Raw genomic sequence first — 25,180 nt, 5'->3', positions numbered from 1 at the left:
CTCACACACGTATCTTTCTAAGCCCTGCACTAACAAACATGATTTTCTTGTCACTTGACGCACTGACGCAATAACACTGACGCATTTTTCTCCTTCTTCCTTACCCCAATACTCATGCTATACGAGGTCTGTTAGAGAAGTATCCGACATTTTGATTTCGAACACCTGGTGGACATGAAACAAGCGCGCTTGCATTAGCCGACGTTGTACCTTCCTGGGCATATACTTGAATTTTTTTCCCGCCTACCGATAGCGTCAGTCGCTGGGACGCAGCGTTTGAGTGAGGTAGTGCGCAGTGCTCTCGGCGGTTTTTTTTATTGCAAGGAAAGCGACGGAGCGACTGGAGCAGCGCTGCTGTATCAAATTTTGCCAGAAACTGGGCGACAGCCAAGTGGAAAGCTTTCGTAAGATTCAGACGGCTTTCGGGGACGATGCTATGAGCAGCACACAGATTTAGGAGTGGTACAACCGGTTCAAAGACGGCCACACATCGGTGGAGAGCGAGCCACGCTCCTGTCGGCGAGCAACATGCCGAAATGACCAGGTCATTGCCGAAGTGAACGCTGTGGTCATGCGGAACCGTCCTGTGACTATCCGAGAAATTGCGGAAGAGGTGAACATCAGCAGGTTTTTTGTGCATTCCATCATGACGGAAGATTTGGCCATGAAGAGAGTTTCGGCGACATTCGTGCCGAAGCCGCTCACTGTGAAGCAAAAGCAACTTCGTGTTGAAGTCTCACAAGTCATGCTGGATTGTATAAACAGTGACCCCGGCTTTATGAGCACCATAATGATTGCATGGTGACGACTCTTGGGTGTACGGGTGCGAACCGGAAACCAAATCCTAGTCGTCGCAGTGGAAGCATTCCACGTCACCAAGACCAAAGATGGCCGGCCAAGTGCGCAGCAACGTAAACGTGATGCTGACTGCTTTCTTTGACTCCCGTGGTGTGGTACACTACGACTACGCACCACAGGGTCAAACAATCACCAAAGAGTACTATAGGGCTGTCCTCCCTTGCCAACATAATGCTGTGCGGCGCAAGAGACCGGAGCTGGGGTCATAGGAAATTCTCGCACCCATCACGACGATGCTGCTGCACAATGCTAGCACTTTATTCAAATTTTTTGGCGGAAAACCAGCCTCCTGTGACGCAACAGGCTCATTACTCACCTTATATGGCTCCCTGCGACTTCTGGCTGTTTCCCAAAATCAAGAGGCCATTGAAAGGAGCGCGATTTGAAACGACAGATGACATTATGGCTGTAAGGACAGCTGAGCTAAACTATTCCGAAAGAGGCTTTCTCGGAATGCTCCCAACAACGTTAGCGCCACTGGGAGAAGTGTGTGGAGTCCCAATAAGACAACTTTGAGGGGCGAAAAGCAAAACGCCCGTGTACGAGATTTCGGCGCAGGTTAAAGATCCCCAGGTGGTCAAAATTAATCCGGAGCCTTCCACTACGGCGCGCCTCATCGCCTGCGTTGCGTCGGCGCGTTAAACCCCTCAATCAATCAATCAACAACTTTGAGGGTGATTGGGTTTTCAACGCTCCACTAGAGCCAGTTGTTTCCTCGGTCAAATGTCGGATACTTTTCTAACAGACCTCGTATACCGATGTTTAGCCTAACGTCCACCAGATACGCCGTTTGAGGGGGAATAAGTTCGGTGCTGGTTGGGGCGCCATTGACTCAGCATCGAAGTTTGCCCGCTTTAGTCCGGAAAATAGGCTTATAAGGATGATTGGCCAAAGCTTTGTCAAGAAAGCGGAGAGACGTAGAAGTAGAGCCCGAAAGAAAAACTTCCAAAAAATCATATTAAATAGGTTGAACTATGGTCCGTTTGTCACGTTGTGTGTTTTGCGACCTAATAAAATCAACACTAATAAAGTAAACAGCAGAATACCACGGTACATATTTGCGACATAAGTCAGCGAGAGGTGGTGTCCACGCATTCTCACGTTGCCGAGACTACCCAGGCACACTTCTTTTTTTTTTAAGGTTTCTTACGCGCCATTTCGTCGTATGTTGCGTTGTTGGAAATGTGTCACTTTTATGTACGGCGCTTTTTAAGGGCCGCTATGAGGGGCAGGGAACTTTCTTGGTAATCTGTACCATGCATGCATACAAGCACCATTTGCAGGGGGGTGTAATGCGAATCTGCGTCTTGGTTCAGGCACGTGGACTCCTTGCGCGACCTGTGCACGGAGCGCGTGTCGGCGCTGCTCCTCTTGGGCTGCGCCTCGGTTCGAAGCGGCCTCTGCCTGCTGGCGACGAGCGAGCTGCACGAGGTGGCCGAAAGCGTGGCCAGCCACTCGCCGATGCGCCACGTGGCCTGGCGAGACGTGGCGCCGCTGTACCTGTCGTCCAGGTTGAGCGAGCTCAGGCTCGACAGGCTGCTCATGTCCCACGCGGACCTACGCGCACTCTTGGAGGCCGTCGGAGCGTCGCTGCTCACGCATCTCACCGTCACCAAGGTGTGGACGCATGCGTTGTTTGCTTTCGCAGAATATTCCAAATGACTTCTCTTGGCAGAACTTGTGGGTTTTAACAGACAGGATTCTGGAAAGCCAGCGGACTCTGCTCCTTTTGAGGCTGGTTATTTTTAGCCCTATAGAAGCCAAGGCACAAAAGCGTGGACGAGAAAAGGGTGGGTCGAATCCAGCGCTTGCGCTCACAACAAGACCGCGTGTGGATCCCATGCGCGCGTAAATGCCACGTTCTTGAAGTGAAGGTTGAATACGGCTTGTTATACGGCTAAAATAGGCGTTATCTGTTCTTTTAGAATCGTCGTACATCTAGCAATTTCGCAGAGGCGTGAATTGAGGCTGGGTGCTGCATTACAGTGTATACGATCTATGAAAGAGCCCAATGGATATGAGATCTCGACCCGTGTCGTTTGTCATCTCTAGAGTTTGACGTATCTAAGCAAATGTGGGAATTGAGGAATGACGGCGTACCTGGGTTGAAATGAACGGGCGTGCGACATTTTTTAGAGCGTTATTGAACGTAGCGTAGTTGCTTATTTTCCAGCACGCTCACCCTCGGCGAGTGCGTAGGGGAACACGAGACGTAACGGGACACGTTCAGAGAAAAAGAGAGAGAGACAACTTTATTTTTGTCCAGTTGTTTGTAAGGAGGCCTCCTTCCTAAACGGCGGCCAGCAGCCCTTGGGCCCTGGCGGCGTTTTCAGCCAACTGGACGGCCCAGAGTTGGTCTTTTGGGTCAGAGCTGAGCAGCACGGTCTCCCACTGCTCGTCATTCACGATCTTACGGCCTTCTTGAGTTGCCTGAGGACAAGCTTATAGTATGTGTGACAGGTCCGCCCGGTCCTTACATAGTGCGCACATGCCTGAATATTGGCCAGGGTAGTAGTGACCGTATGCCACGGGGTTTGGATAGGTGTTCGTTTGGAGGAGGCGCCAGACCCCCGACTGCCTTTTGTTTAGGGATGGATGAGCGGGAGGATAACGGGCCCGTTCGAATCTGTAATGATTAGTAATTTCTCTGTATGAGACCATGCGGTCTCTTCCCGACCTCAGCGGAGGCTGCTCGGTGGCTCGGCATGCGAGTCCTCGAGCCGTGTTGTGAGCTGCCTCGTTGCCCGGGAGGGAAGAGTGTGCAGGTGCCCATAAAATTTGGACTTTCTTCTGGTCTCGGAAATTTAGCAGAATGCGTCGCGCCTCCGGTGATATGCGCCCTTTAATAAAATTTCGAACTGCCGTTTTCGAGTCACTGATTATGTATTTAGCTGTCGTGGAGGCTATCGCAAGTGCGATGGCGCACTCCTCGGCTGTCTCGGTATTTGCGGTTACGACCGTTCCGCACCAGGTTAATTTACCTTCACAGTCTACTGCTGTCACTGTCATGGCATCACACGTGGCATATTCTGCCGCATCGACGTAGATCACATCCCTAGAATTTTGAAACCTTTTCTTAATGGCTTTGGCTCGCTCTTGCCGCCTTCCCTCGTTGTGTTCCGGGTGCATGTTCCTTGGCAACGGAAGTATTTCGGCACACTCGCGTATTTCCTGGGGAATGTCCACCTTGATGTCTTGTTGTGCCGCGTAGTTAATTCCGAGGGAGTCGAGTATATGTCTTCCCGTTGGGCTGTGTGTAAGTTTTTCGTATTGTGCCACTGTGTGGGCTTCTATAAGCTCTTCCAGCGTATTGTGAATTCCTAGAGCTAGTAATCGTTCGTTAGCCATACAGGTAGGTAACCCGAGGGCTTGCTTGTATGCCCCTCTGATGATACGCTTGATTTTCGGCTTTTCGGCGACTTGCAAGTTGAGGTATGGAGTAACGTATATAATACGACTGACGACGAAAGCCTGCACTAATCTTATCAGGTTTGCTTCTTTTAATCCGTAATTCCTGTTGGCGATCCACGTTCAAAGTTTCAATATTTCTGGCGACGCGCCGCCAGCTCAAAAAACTTGAAACGTGCAGGAACCGGGGTATCCTCAGCATCCCCACCGCCCCCAATGGACTGACCCTTCGGGCGCGGTCCAAGTAAATGAGCATTAACTCGTGTAACTTCGCCCCCCACCTTCCCAACGTGACTCTTTTGTAAAGTACGTTGTTGGGCTAGTTGGTCGATCATTATTAACAGATGTATAGCGCAAAAAAAAATTACACCATCTTCCCGTGGGGAACCCTGGTGAGGATGCGAAGCATCGTGGCGGTTCCGTGTGGTTCCATTGTGTTGCCGTTATGTTGAGTGATCTGGTTTTTACTAGCGCCAGAGGGAATTCCGCGTCCGGGTCCACACCGGTGGCAAAGGCACGCAAGTGCTGTTGTGTTACGGTGAGTAGGCGGTGGTTCTCGAGGCGCCGAAACTCGTCCATCATGTTCTTGTCGATGTTGTCTCTGTGGTAGAATCGGTAGTCTCCGTCAGCTTTTGTGAGGTAAAGGTCGTTTACATTGGTGCACCGGCTGAGAGCAATGTACACGCCCTCGTCTTCGCAGCTTTGTCTTCTCGTTCTTCTTCTTCTTCGGCGGTTCTCCTACGGGAAGATGACGACGGTGGTTGAACGCGAACCTAGCTCGTGGTGGATTCTTTGGTTGGCCAATCCCTAGAGGCATCCTGCCACAATCAGCATCACAGGCGCTGCGGACGGGGCTGAGTGAGCTGCAAGGCGCGTGGCGCTTCCCGCCACAGCTTTCCCACGGAAAATTCAGCATCCCCCTCTAAAGTTTTCAGTTCGTCGTTTCCGTTGACGTTCAGCTTCGCGTTCCTTCGTTGTATCAGTAGGTTCTTGACGTAGTTTAAACGAGTCAAGGACATAAGGCGCGTTCGTAGCACTTGCTCCTGTCCCGGATTTGTAGCGTAGTGGGAAGAGCACCGCGTACCTCCCGTTGCGGCGAGAGAGTCGTGAGATCGGAACCGGGCGCCGCTAACTATTTCTTTTTTTTATAGTGTAGTATCGCGGAGCTGTGGGTGTAAGGAAGAGAGTTGCGCATGCGCAGTGAGCGTGTGGACGGCGCCGCCATCAACGACGCAGGACCAGGCGAGCCTAAGAAATGCTCCGCATTTAAAAGACGAAGGACAAAGAATGCACGAGGACGAAGCGCTTCGTCCTCGTGCATTCTTTGTCCTTCGTCTTTCTTGCGCTATACATCTGTTAATAGTGGCGCTCTTACCAGACCCTCGAGCACGACACGCGGATGCTAGATATAACTGCCGGATGTAGGATAAAAATATCTGCAGCGTGAACAGAAGTACACGTTGTAGCCCAACATCACACATTGTACGATAAAGCATGGTGGCACACGGTGCCTAAAGCAGCAGCAGCAGCCCCCTCCAAACCTGTGATGAGAGCCAAAGAAAGCTCCGCTTTCGAACAAGCAGATAGAAAACACGAGTAACCTAAATCATTTACGTCATTTTATTGCGTGATGGACAGGCGGAACATGTCGGCAAATTTTCGCGTGGCTCCGTTCACCCTGCGCCTCGTAAAGGCGGGCGGCAAAGGGTGAATATAGGGTGGAGAGAGCGCGCGGAGATAGCTGCGTAGGGACCGGAACCTGGAGTTCGCCGCGATACACGAGCGCCATTTTTTCCCGTAGTGCCGGAAAACAAAAGTTGTGGACGGAAAATAATAAAAAAAAAAAACAACGTGCCACAGCTGTGGGCGAGATGCTCACAGCTGCGGCACGTTGTTATTTTGATTTTTTTTTGCGCGCGAGCGCTGTCTTTGCTTCCCGCGAGTTTTTCCCGAGGCAGTAGGGCCCGAACGTTAATTACCTAATTTAGGTTAATTAGTTAATTATTGATTAGTCAGATTGGGTTAAAAGTCAAAGGGATGTCAATAGGGGTTGTGAGGTATCAAATTAAAGGTTTCGATGAGGAGAATCACGTGGGAGGAATTAAATATTCCTTCCTGGCAATAGTCATGACATAGTCACGTGAGTCGTAGATTGGGTTAGCAGAGAAAGTAATGCCAGTAGGGCTTGTGAGGTATCAAATTAAAGGTATCGATGAGGGGATTCATGGTGGGCAAATTAAAAATAGGTTCCTGGTTATAATCATGAGATAGTCACGTGATCATAGATTGGGTTAGCACTGAAAGTGATGCCACTAGGGCTTGTGAGGTATCAAATTAATGGTCTCGATGAGAGGAATCATGGGGGACAAATTAAAAATCGCTTCATGGTTATAATAATGAGATAGTCACGTGAGTCATAATAAAAGTCAAAGTGGTGCCACTAGGGCTTGTGGGGCATCAAATTAAAGGTCTCAACGAGGGGAATCACGTGGGACAAATAAAAAGTTGCGTCCTCGTTATAGTCATGAGATAGTTACGTGAGTCATAGATTGGATTAAAAGTCAAACTGGTGCCACTAGGGCTTGTGAGATATCAAATTAAAGGGGTCGATTAGGGGAATCACGTAGAGCAAATTAAATATTGATTTCTGGCGATAGGCTTGAGATAGTGAGTCATAGATTGGGTTAAAAGTCAAATTGTTGCCACTCGGCTTGTGAGGTACGAAATTAAAGGTCTTGACGAGGGGAATCACGTGGGACAAATTAGAAATTGCATCCTGGTTATAGTCACGAGCTAGTCACGTGAGTCATGGATTCGGTTAAAAACAAAGTGATGCCGCTAGGGTTTGTGTGGTAACAGAATAAATGACTCGATGAGGGGAATTACGTGGGACAAATTAAATATTGCTTCCTGCTTATAGTCATGAGATAGTGACGTGAGTCATAGATAGCGTTAAAAGTCAAAGTAATGCCTTAGAGCTTCTTACCGCCCTCCCGAATGTAAAAAGAAAGTTGCACATGCGAGAAAGGGGCTGATGGGGTGTTGAAAATTGTGCTAAGAATGTGTGTTCGCGCTGGTAGTGAAAGCGACAATTCCATATCTAAAAAGATCCCTGCATCCCAATATCCAAGGTCGGCCATGAGTCGTTCGGGGAAAACTCCTTTTTTAAGCGCGCTGCGAGCAGACTTGTTCACTTTGAGCTTCCTTCAAGCTCCCCTATTCTAAGGAAAGTTTTGTGCATCTTCAATTTTCTTAGGTACTTTCTGACCCGTTTCTGAATGGGAACAGAATGAGCTCTGCCGGCTGAGTGGTCGACGCAGGTCCGGGGCTTCCGAATAGGACGTTATCTACCGGGGCCCGATCGCGAAAGGCAGCCAGTGCTCTGTCCGCAGGGGTCATTTGCTTTCGCCAAAAAAGGCTGTTTGGTTGTATTTTCACAATAAAGAAACCCCTTTTCCTTATTCAGCGTCAAGAAAACTATAAAGGAATGCCACAAATAAATGTTTTGAAAAGCTCTTCAGCAGCCCTTTAAAAGCATTTCGAGCTCTTGATACGTTTGGAATCGTGTCTTTTTTTATATCTTCGATATTTTTCTAAAAAACACGAAAAGAATATTTTTTTACCCTCTTCACTATTTGATGGAAACTTACAGCTCTAATGAGGTGGAATCTTCTAGCAATTCGAAATAACGCTTTTGTTTTATATATAAACTAAATACATTCATTTCTTTTGCTTCTTTATTGCAAATTTATTATTGTGGCTGATATACCATGTGGAGCAACGTACGTAGCACCAATGGAATAATGTACCAGGTTGGTAAACATATCTATGGTGCGCTACGTTTGTATGGTAGTAAACAAATATACACATGACGAACCAGCGCGCTTCGGAAGCTGTTTTACATCCCCTGTCAGTCTTACAGCAGTAACTGAAAATACCACCCGCTGCAGTGGCTCAGTTATGCTGCTGAGCCCAAGGACGCGGGTTTCATGCCGTTCGCGATCTCTGCTTTTCATATGGAGGAGAAAAAAACAGACGACCACATGTGGAGATTTCGTCGCGCGTTAAAGGTGCCCAGGTGCTCAAAAGTACTCCAGAGCCCTCGTGGCTCAGGTGCACCGCCGCGGCGCGTTAAACTCCCATAATTTGAATTTTGAACTGAAATAATAAAAAGGCCCTATATTTCCGTCCTTTGCTGCTAATGTCATCGAAAGACAGTAGTCTTCTGCCATCCGTGCCTGTAAAACGTCCTTGTCTCCCCCCCACCCTGGTCTCTTCCGCTCCCCCTCCACCATCATAGATGCAGCCGAAGTTTGCTCAATTCGATCCGACTCTCCTACGTTCGCTCCATCTGTTCAAAGCTCTTTTTTCTATGGCTCTTTGCCGAGAATTAACAGCCCGAAAAAAAGCAACACACAGCGCCTCAAGAAAGCAAGGAGTGCTTGCTCCAAAGTAGTGGATAAGGAGCGTCGTGCTGCTAGGGGGAAAAGGAGCTCGAGCCACCGTCGGGAAAAGAGTTGTCAATCACGAGGCTGAGGAATTTGAAAGGCAGGTGAAGTAAAAATGTAACCTTTTCCAGCAGTCCCATGACGGCACGTGATTGCATTGCCAGACTTTCCTGTAGTGAAATTTGTTTTAAACGACTTCATGCTCTAGAGAGTATGTTGTAAGCCACCGTCGGAACGAGTAACGCCAGTACCGTGATGCGCCGTCCAGGATGACTGTCACCAAGAATACTCGTGGCGACGTCACCATTTTCTTAGGGAATGCGCGGTGCAACAACGCCATGATTCGCCCTGCAAGACGTTTCGCAGGGTTACTCTTTTAACGTGACAGCACTATACTGTCTTTTCTGCCCCTTAAGAGTGAAATGAATAAATCGACATGCATGTATACCAATAGAGAAATACCTGTTTGTGTCGTCTCGGTACAACTATTCACAACTATCTGAATACTGGCGCCACCAATTGTAAACTATTCCACCATGAAAATAAGGAAAGTTTAGGAGATACTGTGACCACCTCTTTCGTGCAACCGGTAACGCCATCTTAGGTGTGTTCACTTGTTCTTGTATTTTGAGCCCATTCTCCCTTTGGTTCTCCTTAAGTCACTTCTCGCTTCGTCTGCTCCAACTGTGCCTCTGAACCTGTGGAAGCAATTTTGTAGCGTAGGCAGCAACGAAAATCGATCGCCTGGATTGTTTTAGCTTGTGCAGCAAAACGACATATTGCCGCACTAGCGACGCCACAGCTGTGAATTCCCTTGTAAATTCGCACCATATAGAGCGGGCTTATGGCACCCTACTTGCATTTACACTTAAGGTAATTGATCCATTTTGGCCGCATGTGGGGTTCCAGAACATGAATACTCATCCGCCCACTTTCATTCCAATACCGTATGAATTCGAGGCGTAGACAAAGAAGTGACTATGATTATAATTGTAACGATCGTTCTTCTGCTGCTCCGCTAGACATCTTGTACCTAATCAGATAGATTAGCTTTGAGGCTCACTTCATTCGACTGCTACAGTATATATGTCCAACTCCGAGTATCCTTTTTTGCAGTGGCTGGAAAAATCAGCCCGTATTTAGAAAGAACTCCGTACAAATATTTTACAGGGTGGGCTGAGAGCAACACATGTGAAGTTCTCACTGTGTTCCCTCCTCGCCGTTGTGTTACTTCACCATTGCGCCCCGCTTGGGCCAACTACATTATGCAAGCGGCCAGCACGAACGTTGTGCAAGCCATGTATTGGCACGGAGTGTTTTTCGAAGGCCTTATTACCTTGGGTACACAAGCGGCTGCCATAGAAATGCTTCACCTTATCATTGTCATTTTATTTTATGAGTAATAATATGGATTACGATCGAAACTGTGCAGCATATGTTATACAACTCTCAGGCGGCAGATCAAATTTTCTTTCCAGCAAATGACATTTGCTTTAAATGTCAATATTTCAGCGCTACACGACAACACCGAAGAACGTTTGAGGTGAATGATATTTAGCGTCGAACCGAGGTTTGGGAGCTCATTCAGCGGCGAATTGAGTGGCCTCAACAATAGTGGCGCATCAACAGTGAAGAAAGTTCACTAATAAACAAAAAAAAAACGGTTTCTAAATACTGTCAGCAAACATATTTCCCCTTCATGTTGTTTTCAAAATAAAGAAAGGCAAACAAGTACAAGGTGCGCTCTACCCTATAAGGATTTTTCACGGACATGTGTCGGTTTGTGATGTCTACTGATGTCACCTAAACTGGTGATTTTTCTACTTTTATTTAAAAATATTTCTTTGTTATCTTTTCAAAAAATAGCTTGTATGAAAACATTCTAGATCGAGACCTTTGATTTTATCTCTCCCAAGCCCCAGTGGCGTCACACTCACATTTACCCCAACCTATGACTCACGGAAATATCTTATGAGTATAACTAGGAAGCAATTTTTAATTTTTCATACGTGATTCCCCTCAATGAGACATTTAATTTGATATCCCACAAGCCATAGTGAGACCATTTTCACTTTTAACCAAATCTATGACTCACGTGACTATCTCATTACTATAACCGGGAAGAGATTTTTAATTTATCCCGCATGATTCCTCTAATCAAGATCTTTAATTTGATTCCTCATAAGCTACAGGCACTACTTCGACTTTCAACCCAATTCGCGACTCACATGACTATCTCATCACTATAACCAGCAACCATTTTTTAATTTGTTCTACACGATTCTCCTAATCGACTTCTTTAATTTGATACCTCACAGGCCCTAGTGGCACCGCTTTGACTTTCAAACCAATTCGTGACTCACGTGACTATCTCATGACTATAACCACTAAGCAATTTTTAATTTGTCCCACGTGATTCCCTTCATTGATACTTTTAATTTGATACCTCACAAGCCCTAGTGGCACCACTTTGACTTTTAACCGAATCCATGACTGACGTGACTATCTCGTGACTCTAGCCAGGAAGCGACTTTTAATTTATCCCACGTGATTCCCCTCATCGAGACCTTTAATTTGATACCTCGCAAGCCCTAGTGGCACCACTTTGACTTTTAACCGAATCCAACACTCACGTGACTATATCATGACTATAACCAGGAAGTGATTTTAAATTTATCCCACGTGATTCCTCCCATATAGACTAAAAGGAGGGGAACAGCGCAAATTTGACAGACAGAAGAAGAAGGAGACGACACGCACGTGTCTGTCAAATTTGCGCTGTTCCCCTCCTTTTAGTCATGAACCAACATGCCCAAGCCTCAGTCCTTGCAAGTCCAATATAGAACTTTAATTTGATACCTCATGAGCCCTAGAGGCACCACTTTGACTTTTAGCCCAATTTGTGACTCACGCGACTATCTAATGACTATAACCAGTAAGCAATTTTTAATTTGTCCCACGTGATTCCCGTCATGACGTGACTATCTCATGACTCTAACCAGGAAGCGACTTTTAATTTATCCCACGTGATTCCCCTCATCGAGACCTTTAATTTGATACCTCACAAGCCCTAGTGGCACCACTTTTACTTTTAACTTAATTTTGGACTCAGGTGACGATCTTATGAGTATAACCAGAAAGCGATTTTTAATTTATCCCACGTGATTTCCCCCATCGAGATCTTTAATTTGATACCTCATAAGCCGTAGTGGCACCACTTTGACTTTTAACCAAATTTGTGACTCACGCGACTATCTCATGACTGTAACCAGGAAGGAATTGATTTGTCCCCCGTGATTCGCCTCATTGAGACCTTTAAGGTGATACCTCACAAGTCCTAGTGGCATCACTTTGACATTTAACCCAATCTATGACTCACGTGACTATCTCATAACTGTACCAAGGAAGCAATTTTCAATTGGCCCCACGTGATTCCCCTCATTGGGACCTTTAATTTGATACCTCACATGCCCTAGTGACATCAATTTGACTTAACCTAATCAATGACTACTAATCAATGAATTAATTAAACTAAATTAGGTAATTAGTTAAATTAAACGCGCGTCGCCCGTACCTAATTTCTGACAAAAAATGTGCGTGTCATATGACCAGCATCATCACCGTAACGAGCGGTTGCACTTTCAAACAACACGTAAACACGCGTTTTACCCATGCTCGCGCCTGGGCAAGTGCATACCATTTTGGCGATTTTCTTGCGCTGGTGGCGCTGTTGAACGGCGCCAGCAGCGCCACCTGTCCCACTTTCGGCCCCTTATACAGAGCGGTGTCACGGAGGGCACGTGTTTCCTGTTCCTCGTTCCCACCATTCCGCCTTCGCTAGCCAACCCGCGTGTTCCTGGCTCTGGGAGTTTCCGTCGGGATGCTCCTACCGCGAGTTAGCGGCCGAACTAGGCGCCCTTCTGCCGCTGTTTGTCACGGTGGACACGTACTTGGAAATGGAGTGTGCAGCTACTGCAGGGCCGAGTAGATCTGAGGAGAATACGGAATGCGTCAGACGGCGGTGGTATACCTGAACTGCCGAGCAATTGAAGAAGCGAAATGCTAGCAATTTTTAATTATCAACCAACGGATCTTTAGTGCCGGCGTTCTCAAGGGGTAACGTTTGCCACATTTCTGCCAATAAATTCACCCGCCTTTGACTTAGTTACACGAGTATTGCATGATTAACCACCCCTGTCCACGGGATCCAAGAACCCGTTAAGTGTGAAGTATTAGCGAGCAGAGCCAAATGCAGCGCCCCATCTCCACCCGCTCGCGCTTGTGCAGATCCGATGCATGTGCCAGGAGGACCCCCTGAGCAGCCCAGCAACCGATAGGACCGCGCACGGCTCTTGCCACGAAGAGCAGCAACGAGACGTGGAGTCTTTGGAGAAGCTTGTGCAGGAAAGTGCCGGGTCACTGGAGTGCCTGGACACCGACTTCCCGCTGGACGTGGAGCGCCTTGTGGCCTCCAGTCTGTTCCCGGCCCTGCGTTGCCTGGCGCTGCGGTGCTTGGCACCCTCTCGCAGCGTGCAGCACCGCAGCTCACTGACCAACCACGAGCTCCACCTGCTGCTCGTGAACATTCCGGCATTGCGACAATTGCGCTGCGACGTCTCGGAGGCCATAGACACACCACTGGACCCAGACGTGCTCCCCATGCTCTCGAGGCTCGAGGCCGTGAAGGTGTTGTACGTGGCATCCAGTTCCAAGTACTCGGAAGCGTCATTCGCGGCTTCTCTGGAACGTCTGGCCACCTGGTGCCCGAATATGTGCGAGGTGCGCATCTGGCTGCTGACGCACTACGATCGGCCCTTACGGGGCAAAAAACGACGTTCTGGGAAAAGATGGTGAAGGAAACGAGTGGATACGAAGTTTACTCGGCATAGAGGTGCTTGATACCTTTTAGAAAAATTCACTGCTTCTTAATAACTGCCCATAATAAGCTACTTCTCGGAGACTTGCGTTGTAAACGCGGGAACACAGTGAGCATGGGCGAAAGAAGGAAGTAACGAAGAGGTCACAAGTTCCATTGTCAATTGGTAGAAACTCTGCATTCAAACACACTCCCCAATGATGGTAGGGAGCCAAGGTCGGCGCAAAATACTCACCAAGAGGAGCTCTTGGAGCAAGATTCTACATTTGGAAGTAAATACTGTGGTAATGGGGCAACAGTGGCTATGGTGAATCCCACGCGGAAGAGTGGGGGGAGGGGTCGCTATGCACACCACCGCGTACCGAGTACAAGGAGGTTGCGCATGACACGAGCTAGAACAGGACATGGCGGACAGCGCGGGACTCAGCTAGCGCGGAACTTGACCTGGCAAAGATGGGACGTGCGGGCCGCGACTCCCATGAAGGTTTGCGTTCCGGGGACTTGGTGTGGTTCTTAAGAGCCGCGGCCCGGTACCATAAGGCACAAAGAGACACATAAATAGCGGCAGGTCAGAACTACCAGCTCAGAGAATTCGGCCTATGTTCTTCGGCTATATATGTACACGAAAAGGGGGAAGAGAAAACGCAAGTAACGCGAATAGTTTGGCGCTGTTAGGTTTTACGATAATGCAACACGGCCCGGGAAAGCCTTTTCTTTTTTTATGCACAACCACATGCTAAAGTGTGTAAGGCCTGTTTCTTCTACCAGCAGTTTCTTCTATTATTTTAATCGCGTGTTTTGCTTTTGTGATTTCTCTGACTTGGTAAAGAATAAAATTGCATTCACCAAGGTACTTCAAAAAAGAGAAATGTTCGTCCGGAACACTCTTAAGAAGGGTCGTGTGTTCCTTAATGCATCTTCCGGTTTGGGTAATATGAGTGCCGCATGACGTCTGCATGGTGTAACTTACCGACATCTCGTTGTTAGGCACCGGTCTGTTATTCTTCAAGCCTGCCATCATTGAAGCCATCCAATGAGGAATACGCAGCGGGGTTGAACAGCTGTATGAAATGACAATTATTTGTCAGGCATGCCTTGCCCTTATCCCCCCTCGTTACGCTTCGTAACAGCCTTCATACTAGAAAAGCAAGAAAAATGGCAAATTGGTCCCAATCCGCACTGTGAAGGTGGTTGGAAGCAAAGCTTTAAACGACACCCATAACAATTGCCATTGCGACGTCCCTTGAATTCACACGGGGCTCTACAAAGAGCGAAGCCAGAGATCCTGCCAGCCGTTACCTGAGATTCACAGGGGTGCCATCCCGAACGCACCAGCGTCGGCCACGGCCGGGTAGAGCGGCGTACGCCGTCGCAGTAGCCCAGCCGTGGGCCGGCAGAAAGAAAACGGAGAGCAGCGTCCCTCGAAGGGTGAGACAGCGGAACCTAGCCATCCTGATGTACTAGCTCGGGGATACACCAGGGGGGAACACAAGCGCAGACACTGAAACAATTCAGCATGTGAGCTTAGTGATTGCAATTTATACCGATTTAAACTAGTTAGTTTAGCAAGTTTGACAATTGCGAGAAAGCTGAGGGAACTCTTATAATCGCTATTTATGAGAACCACTTGCTGATTTCGCCTTTTGCAATACCTCTTAAAACACAACCGAATAGGTAGCGTTTCCCTAGCGGCCATATGTCTGTACGTGGCTTCTACATTTTGTATTCCCCCCTGAAAATCAATTCTTAGCGTATCTTTGGCGGGGACCACTTAAAGGGACACTGAAGTGAATTTGTCAAGCTCCCGTTTTTGCTTGCACTGTGTAGACTGGCTCAAATTAGCCAACTTTTCATCGTTTATCCGCCTGACAAATCGGTAATTATTTTACAAAGCACGAAAGAAGAAAAACAACCATGCGCGGTTTGCGGCGGCCGCACCAACTAAAGCTGTGACGTTGGGAGGAGCGGGCACCGTGATTGGACGATGCCCAAGGTGAGCAAACAAGTTTCGGTTTCTGTTTCGGTTCTGTAAAACACAACTGGTGGCGTTGTTGGATGGGCATTCTCAATAACTCAGTAATCATCGTACCGCGCTTCTGTCATGTTGTCAGCTGTAAAAATGCATAAAGATAAGCCTCCCAGGACGGCTTGGAATCGTAGCATTCACTAGCCGAGGCCTACGCAGTGCATGGACGCCCTCCGCATACCCGCAGACGCCCAAATGTCATGCGCTTTTGCCCTATATTTGGAGCTTGCCTCACTCATGCCTGTACCGTAAACAGCGTGTTCGCACCAGGCCAAGGGTCTGTTGATTCTGGCCTGTGCCCACTGACCGCAAGCAGTCGGTGCTTATGGCAACAGCACGCCAACGAGAACTCGCTAGCGCGCCAGTGCCAGCCTCACGTCTAGCAATTGCATTTCGTAGACGGAAAAGCGTTCGCAGATGCGTAGTCGTGCTGCTGACCGCTGTGCTTGTTCGCCCAGCGCAAAAAAGTGCTTCCCGCACCCTATTTTTACGCTGCACGGTAAAAATATCAGTTGATTTTATTTCCTTAGTACCTATATTGACTTCGCTGACTCTTCTACTCCTTCAAGAGGCCTTATATTTTCCTACTGGCGTACCAATCAGCGAAGCCTCACATGTGCGCTTGTGCAGCGCTTGTGCGAAGCGACCTTGACTTGGAGCTAGATACAGTGTACAAAATAACCAAGTAAAGAAAGGCCCATTCTTCCATTCACAAACGTGTCCTGGCTTCGTTTCAACTGAGCGAACGAATTGCGACGACCCGTCGGCGGCCGGCGGACGAAACGCTGGGCCGACTGACTCTGTCTGAAGGCCGGGGAGCCGTGCAGTAGCGCACCCAATTGCGAGCTCGGCTCCTCGCGACGTCACACAAAAATGCCGCAGAAAATGGGCGAGCGTAAAGAGAGGAGGACAGCATTTTCGAATTAATTTTTCTACTAAATAAAATCGCGTAAACGCACCCAGAGTGGTCGTAACATGGCCTGGGGACTCTGGACTACAATTTGCGCAAGTAATCCCGCAATGTTTACATATCACTTCAGTGTCCCTTTAATTCCGTCGGGTCCGGGTTACCCAGGAGGTGGTGTCGAACAAGTTAATCAAACAGACCGAAGGAAGCGCGTAATGGACGCGAAGCTGTGCCAAAACAGGCCCAAAACAAGCATCGCTAAATCAGACGACAAAGCCGACGGAATGGTCCCGGCCCTCGCGCCCGCTGCCCCGCAGGGAACGCTGGGTAATAGCGCACGCGTTCGCCGCTCCGTGAGTGAAAACCGCCCTCCCCCTCTTCAGCCGCGTTAGGTGTTTGTTGTCCCGCACGCCGCGAAGGAACCGTTGGCTGCTAGAGGTAGAAAGCTATGGTTTAATATGAAATCACTGTGTTTTGCCGTGACAAACGGAAGCGCGCTGAAGAAACGCACGTTTTCAAAGACTAGTGAACATTGCCAAGTCTACGAAGCGGGCCTACAACTCGCTACGTGGTGATCGTAGAAACTGTTACGATTTCGCAGGTCGTTGTGCGAGTGACGTGTGTTCAGGACTTGGTGCCCTTGTCGCGACTGCGGCACCTTCATCGGCTGACCATACGTTCCATTGGAAGGGCCGGCGAGCGGTTCGCTGAAGAGTCTGTGCTCCAGGCGCTGGGGGATGCTGCCAAGAACATCCGCCACCTGAAGCTCCCATCTGAGGCACACATACGGCCTGAGGCACGTGATACTCCGCAGCGAATTCTTGCGTGCTCAAGGGAGTCTCGTTGCACCTGTGCTTTACTGATGCCTGCAGTACGCGCAGGCAAGTGTAGACTGGGCCTACGTCGCCCTCGGGGCAGGCACTCGGCGTGGATCCCCGTTTTCCGTCGCCGGTTCGCGGGGCCCGTGCATGGCCAGTGCCTCGAGGGTCTGCGGAGGGCCCAAAGTTGTTCGTCTTGGTTTTCCCTCTTTGTCGCGGCTTCCAGTCACGGCGGTATGCTTCCTTACCTTGCTTCGCTGGGATTCTTGGTACAGACCGAAGGTTGCCGGCTCCGGGCGCCTCCGGGCGCGAAGGTTGCCGCCTGCGGGCGGCATGCCACACACTTGTCGCACTGGTGTGTTCCGGGGAACATCCTGTTTAGTAACGCTGGAGCGGGTAGGGTGCCCGTCTGCAGTAGTCTGAGTAGAACAGTTCTTTCCAGCCCTTTACAGGGTGTGGGAGGAGCCAGTGGTACAGTCTGAAGGTCTTTGTCATCTCGCTGCAGTTCACCGTGGCGTCCTTGGAGTTGAACCACAGCCGCCGTAGCCGTGGTCAGTTTGTGCGCACACAATGGCGTGTGCTGTCTCGTGGCAGTTCTCTTTTCTCTCCGACGACTCCCCTGCGCGCGTCAGAAACCCCTTGATTCGGATTTAATTGACCTTTCTAGCTTGTTGTAGTAGGTAGAACACCGCCGTGTGCGAATCTTTGAAGTGTGCGGATCGTCCCCTTCACAAAGCTACGGCTTATCTCGAGTCGCTTAGGACGGTCTGGCAGTCCCGACCCGCGATGGCTATCTCCTCGGCCTCTTCTGGTTGAGTGCTTAGGCTGCTGGCCGCCGCTAGAATGTTGCCGTTGGCGTCGATCAGTGCTCCGGCGAAGGCGTTGCGGTCGGCGTATTCGGCCGCATCCACATATCTGACGCCCTCGTCGCCGGCATGTAGGTCTGTGAGTGCCTTGACTCTCGCCTTTCTTCTCCCTCGGTTGTATTCCGGGTGTACGTGCTTAGGGATAGGATCAACTCTGTAGCCGCGGCTTATTTCGTCCGGTATATCAAGTTGGTGTAGGATTTTTCTGACCGCTTTAGTGACACAGTATTTCGCGCTGGGCTGCTCGCCGTGCTTCGGCTATTTCGTCGAGTGTGTTGGAAACCCCCAACTGCAGAAGATAGTGCGCTTGACTCCATCGTTCCTGTTGAGTTTCTCTGCGACTTGTATCATCACGAGATTGGCATCTGCTATATGACGAAGCATTGCGGTGTGCCCGTACAGCCAAGGTTCTTCTCGTCCACCTTTAGGTCGCTCGCTCTCAGTTCGGCTGTTCTATTCGAGATGAAGTACTTGACATAGTTATACGTTCTCTCGCCCATGTTGAGTCGGCATATCTGCCCCAGGATTGCTGACTGCCACACTTTATCTAAGGCGCTCTGCACGTTGAGACTCAGTATTGCCTTGGTACCCCTGGAGTCTGCGTCGATGATCTATTGTTTCTGTTGAATCATGGCGTCCTGAGTGCTGAGGTGCGCTGTAAAGACGATGCTTGTATCTGGGTATAGTGCTTTTTTTCGAGATGCTCTTGCCATCTTTTGAGCAGGACGTGCTGCAGCACCTTTCCCACGCACGGTGTGAGCGAGGTCAAGCAGAGGTTGTCCGTGCTCGGTGGCTTTCCTGTCTTAGGGATTGGTATGGTCTTGGCCTCTTTCCACTGGGGCGCCGCTCTTCCAGCTCTTGCTGTAGTTCTTTGTCAGGCTCTCGATGGATTTATAGTCCAAGTTCTTGAGAGTTTTGCTTGAGGGGAGGTTCGGACCGGGTGCCCACCTGGTGTTAGGCTCGTGCCGTGCCGTCCTCACCACGTCGACGTCTATGTCTCTGCCCAAGCGCATATTGGATTGGCCTTGGCATGTTGCGTGGTTCTCAGTTGGCGTTGTTGGGCTGTATCTGTCCCGCAGTCTGCGCTGTACATTTTGGGCTCCGTGCTTGACGACCTTTTTGTGCTGCAGTTTTGCCCAGCAATCCCTTTGGTGTTATTTGGTCTTGGGCTCATCAAGGAGTTGTTTCAGTAGGCTCCAAGTCCGACTGTTGTGTATCTGGCCGTCAGCGCTGTTGTACAGTTCGTTCCGCTGTTGCGTGCAGAACGTGCGGCAGTGCTTTTAGATCGTCCTGTGAAGTTTATAGCAACCTCCTTTCGTAGTTTTCGGTTAAGTCGTTGCCCCTTTCACCTGTTTAGTATGAATTTTTTGGCTTCTATGAGTGGGCTAGCCTGCTGTCCAGCCTGTTCACTTCGACTTTCGTTTTGATTTCACTGGTAGCATTGCGCGTGTCCAGTGTGATGTTGTTAGGTCACTGTCGATTTATTCTTCGTCTCCGCCGTTTTGTACCCTGGCTTCTCTGAAAGCGTTCAAGACGAAGGAGGTGTGCGTCTTGCTGTTGTCGGCGTGGTCTCGGGTGGGTATGGGGACTTTGTAGAGTGTGTGATCCCTACCGAGGTCGTCCACGGTGTTTCGCCAGGTGTTCGTGGTGATCTCGCCGTTTTTTGGGAAAGGGACATCCGGGGCGGTGTCTCGCGACACCTAGTTCTCCATTCTGGTTGAATATGCGGGGTATATGATGAGCGTGTAGTTCAGCACGCTTGCGTCCAGCGCCAGGGGCCTCCCCTTGATGTTAGACTTGGCGTATGTCCATGAGGGGTACATTGCGTGAAGACTCTACAGGCGAATAGCACGTGCTTGCTGGCAGTTTCGCTCGCTTTGTGTAAGACATTCTTAAATTTCCGTTGCCTCTGCGGCGGGTCACTGTACAAGTTTAGGATGAAAATGCTGTGCTTTCGGTGTTTCGTCGGAATGAGTTCTTTACCAGCTTCCTTGTTAGGGCAAGCTTTGGTCGTAAATAAGTTACCATGACCCAGACGTAGCCGAAGGTGTGTTATACAAGTTAACTTACCAGCTTTCGCAGACACTTTGAAGGTCTAAATAAACGCCAGTGGAAGGTACGACTTGCTAGGCATGGGCGGTTATTGTTCCGGAGAACATAAAAGAGCGCAAGCGACAGTCATAAAAGAAAGGGAACAACTCCACGGCTCTGACTACTACCGGCGCCTTCAAAATGACGCAGAAAGGCTCCAGCCGCGCAAGGAAAAAATTACGCGTTCGAAATAACGCAAAAGAGCTCCAGCATACGAAATTAAAGCAAGCACAAAAAGAACAGAACTCCCGCTGGCGCACTTTCCGGCAGTTGGCGCGCGAGTACTGCGAAAGCGGGAACTTTGAAATGAGTTGGGTGGCAGCAGTGAGCGGATAACGGCGCTGCAGCCTATTATGGCGAATCAATGCTCTGCACATTCGGCATCATTCACGTTGAGTGGAACGGCTTTAATTTTTTGTACTGCGCTGTAGTACTAATTTAAACAGAGCGACTCAGGTGCCCAACCGGCCGATAATGATTCCGCTCTCCGAACCCTTAAAGGAGCCATGAAGACAAAATACAAGTTGCGTTTATTAGAAAGACTGCTTAGTCCTGATAACAATGATACCAATATCATCGCAATCTTCGAACAAATAACGGAGATATTAAAGAAAACGTTTGAAGCAGTCGCGACCCCCTAGCCAATTTCCCGCAACTTTTCTATGACGTCACGGAACCTTGTTTGTGTGATTGGCGGCCACCTAAGAGACCTGTCGCGACGACACATGACTGGACGTCTGTAATGGGGCCTCTAGTTCCATTTGACCGCATCACTTTAATGCTAACGTGCAGTTAACGCATTGAAAATTATGTTTTATTGTTGGCCCGTATGACGTCATTCTTGCTCATAACACGTCACGGTGGCGCAAAATTTGAAAGTTTTTAAATACTTCTTGCTTTTTTTCTGTTAAAAAAACATCTTTTGTGGCTCTAATGGAGCTTAGTGAGATACTGAATACTCGCTCTTTCAAATTAAACGAAGTTGTATTTTCTCTTCATGGCTCCTTTAAGTGCATAGGTGTCCTTGAACTTTTTCAGGCACTTGTTCAGGGTTGAAAAGCAGCACTGAGTTAAAAACAGCAACTGGCCCGCCTTCAATCTGTGTTGAAAAGCAGCAGATTATTGCAGCGATGCACACCCACTACATACAATATCCCTGATCTATTCGGCACGCTTTGTAATCAAAGTCATGCTTTCGGCCGTAGAACGAGTCCTTATTAAAAGTTTAACACTTCTGCCTCAAGTCCACATACACCAAGGTGCCCCAAAAAGATGCAACAATGTTGCTGGCCGTCCCACCATCCGCCATCAAAGTTATTGCGCACCACTCGAAACACAATGCAGTGTCTACACCAAGGTGTGAAGCACTAACCAAGCTTGCACGGCGTCGATTTTGTCCTCGTTGGTGTAGTGAAGCCGCGTCGTAACTTCCAGGCGCTGTCAGCCGCCTGCCCGGCGCTGGAGACCCTCGTGGCACCGTGCACCTTCGGCCGAAACAAACCGTGGAGTGCTGTGCATGAGGACAGTTGTAGTTCTTCGTCGCCTCACCGCCGTCCTTCCGCGCCGCCGCTGGTGCTTTCTTCACTAAGAGAAGCCAAGCTGGGGACGTTCGGGGGTGCGATACCTCTGCTGCCCTCGTGCCCTGAGCTGCGTCGACTCACGCTCACCATGCCGCGCGTGAGCGGTACGGGCGAGCTAGCCGACACGTGCCTGCGACACTGCCCGTGGCTTGAGCGGCTCACTGTACGCATAACCGATGCCATTATTTCTCACGACACCGCAGTTGCCTTCCTGCAACGAATGGCGCGGATTCCCCAGGTAAGCACAGCAAGTGGGGAGCTGGCACCGAGGCTTGATCTCTTAAATGATCATCTTTCTATGGCAGCAGGGTTTGTAGTTGGACAAGTTGGTACGTCATCTAACGAAACATCGCAACACACGAGACACGGTGAAGAAACGACACAGAGCCTGAGTTTCTATACACATTTCTATACACTTTGTCGCGTGTGTCGCGCTGTTTCGTAAATCTTTCTAAGGATTGTTCTAGCGAATCCCAGCCTACATGCTCGGCGTCTACCAATGGTTATTGATTAATAAGCCTCATTTCGTAGAGTTCGTCTCTATGATTCGATTTGATCCTTAAGAGCATGATAACATTACGGTGTCCACTACAAAAGAAAACACTGTCTGCAGAGTGCGACCGAAGCCTTCTCTAACGTAGTTTATTTAGAGCCATTTTCTGCGCAGACGGCATACTTTTGGTGGCAAGCTGCGATGCATTGTCTATCAGAGAGATAAATTACAACCAATGTGTAATCATGAGGCACGTGATTACAACGCTGATTGATCGAATGAGAACCGAAAATGATATCCCCACTCGTCTATTGGAAGCGACCTCAAACTAAACGGCCGCTAGGAAACTACACAGTGCGTTGCTACACGTGATACTACGGATTGTGATACTATACATAACAACGCAGTCGTTATGGAAAGTGTGCTAATGTGCTTAGCGGCACAGGATCCACGTGTAACCGGCATTGTATATAACCTACCGGTGGCTGAGTAGAGACATCTTTTTACCTGAACTGTTGCAGATTATTGCAGTGTGCTACTGGGGATATAGATCAGTAAAAGCAGATGAACATATGCTGGATGCTTGCAACGGTGCAGCCAGTTCAGGTTAAAAAAATGCCTCTAGTGTATGCCGTTTCTGAGCCGTTTGATCCACAGTAACATTCTGTTACTTGAAATCCGTTCAAAAGAAAACAGCTCCTGACGCCGGTCGTCGCAAGTTGAACATGTAAAATTCAGCATAGGTTTTGAGAACTTTGAAGAGATGGGGAAATGGAATTTTGTTGGTGTGTGCAATGAAAGTTTGGCCTAATGTTCCGATATTGATTCCATTCGCTGTTTATTTGGTATTCTAATTTTGCATATCTTTTTTTCTGGCTCTTCGCTGCAGTTTTGCGGTCTGGTCATTTTATTCTAGCTTCTATAATGATAAGCTGTCACGCCCTCCTTGTTCTCGATTTACGTCGAAGAGGCAGTTGCAAGACCTGGAAGGATGACATGTTGCAACTTTGTACACGGCAAGAATTTATAATTTATGAACAGTCCGTTCGGCCTGTAAATCATGTACGTGCAGCCAGGACGAGACGTAATATTTTATTTTTTGCACACGACACGCGCCTAGGCCGGCTTCGGCCTGCTTTTTGGGAGGTGTTGAATTCACGCTGAATGTACACTTGAAAACGCCACAGGCCAAGAACAGTATATCTGGAACCGATCGGCATATAGGCCACGGAGGTTGCTAAGGTTAGCAGTTTGGGTGACCCGGTTCATACAGGTCAATTTAAAGGCAAAATTAACTTACTCAGCTGAACTAGGCACTGTTCTGTCAATTCAAAACTGCAGAATGAAGTGGTCCCTTTTTAGAAGAATTGGCGGGAACCAGATATTACGTGTGTTCATAAACACGCACCGACGTCTAAAACACAGTCCCTCCCAGTGTGGTCAGCACGTTTGAGGAGCAGCGTGTAACGGTTAAAAGGGCGCAAAGGCGCGTCAAGTCATTCTGCTGCCGCGTCACCGTCTCAGGTATAGGAAAACAGTTCATCTGCCCATGTATATCACGTCCCTTTCACAATTTGTTAGACATAAAAATAACAGAATTCATCACTAAGTCAATCAAGACACGTATTTATTCGAATATAAGTCGAGGTTTTTTACCAAAATGTGCGGTCTCAAAGTCATACCCCGCCTTATATTCGAAGCTCAGTATCCCAATATGCCGATTCTGGTGTGACAGTTTTGGTTTCCACCTTCCAACCATTTCCAAGCTTCCAAAAGAGCCCGATGACACTGTTGGAAATGTAACAAACAGATTTCAGAATAAAACATATAAAATGTTACACAAACGCAGGTTGCAGTAATTAGCGAGTTTGGGCAACTGCAAGGGTATTGAATATTTCGCGATACAGCAGAGGCCATGGCAGCAGACGCCTTCGACCATGTCAACGAGCTGAGCCAGAAGTAACCGTTCCAAGCCAGTAGTAGCCGCAAAGCTTGTGAACAAGTCGGGACGCCTTTTTGAATTTTTTTGTTAGAGCTCTCGGAGTCCCTGCTGCAAAATTTTCTTTCTCTGTGCTCGTTTCGCGCGACCAGCACAATGGCGAGTCGTCGTTGCCACTACGATGCAGCCTTCAAGAGGAAAGTCGTAGCAGAGGCGGAAGCATGGCGGAAGTCACTGGAAACTGCGCGGCGGGTCGAAAGTTTCACGTTCCCGAAAACAACGTGCGTCGTTGGCGCAAACAAGACGTCGCTCTTAGCATGCGCTGCGACGAGGAAGGCCTTCCGTGGCCCACGAAAGGGAGCGTTTCCCGAAGTGGAAGAAGGGCTGACGGACTTCGTCAAATAGAGAAGAGGCCGTGGTTTGGACGTTACTACCGACATTGTGCAGATGAAGGCGCGCGAAATCGCTTGAGAGCATGGCATTCCCGCTCTCAAGTTCAAAGCCAGCTGGGGCTGGGTGCAGAAGTACATGAAGACGGCCGGACTTTCGTTGCGAAGGCGGACCTCCGTGATGCAGAAGTTGCCAGGAGACTATGAAGAAAAAATAATTTCCTTCCAAAAATATGTTATCGGCCTGCGACGCGACCACGACTTCTACTTGGACAGATTGGCAATGCCGACGAAACTCCGTTTTTTTTACATGCCGTCGGCCCAGACCATTCACCAAAAATGTGATCGCCCAGTGAGCCTGCGCACTACAGGTAACGAGGAGGCTCGGATAACCGTGATGTTAGCCTGCACCGCGGATGGGCGGAAGTTGCTCCCCTTCATCATCCTGAACAGAAAGACTATGCCAAAGAACGAGGTGTTC

At 48.9% G+C, this 25,180-nt stretch overlaps 1 protein-coding gene across 1 annotated transcript; it reads left to right on the top strand.

The window, feature by feature from the left end:
- Positions 1-887: 887 nt before the first annotated feature.
- On the top strand, positions 888-24,334 carry LOC144153510 (uncharacterized). Its single transcript, XM_077685142.1, has 7 exons — positions 888-997; positions 2,175-2,475; positions 13,002-13,564; positions 14,075-14,120; positions 17,125-17,319; positions 21,733-21,982; positions 24,279-24,334. The coding sequence occupies exons 1-7, from the start codon at positions 888-890 to the stop codon at positions 24,332-24,334; spliced, it is 1,521 nt and encodes a 506-aa protein (XP_077541268.1).
- The last annotated feature ends 846 nt before the right edge of the window (positions 24,335-25,180 follow it).

The sequence above is a fragment of the Haemaphysalis longicornis genome, unplaced genomic scaffold (genome assembly GCF_048455015.1).
Source record: "Haemaphysalis longicornis isolate Haplotype H1 unplaced genomic scaffold, Haemaphysalis longicornis Haplotype H1 scaffold_9, whole genome shotgun sequence".
Classification (NCBI taxonomy): Eukaryota; Metazoa; Arthropoda; class Arachnida; order Ixodida; family Ixodidae; genus Haemaphysalis; species Haemaphysalis longicornis.
The sequence above is the reverse complement of the archived record's forward strand: the minus strand, read 5'-3'. Positions and strand labels throughout refer to the sequence as shown.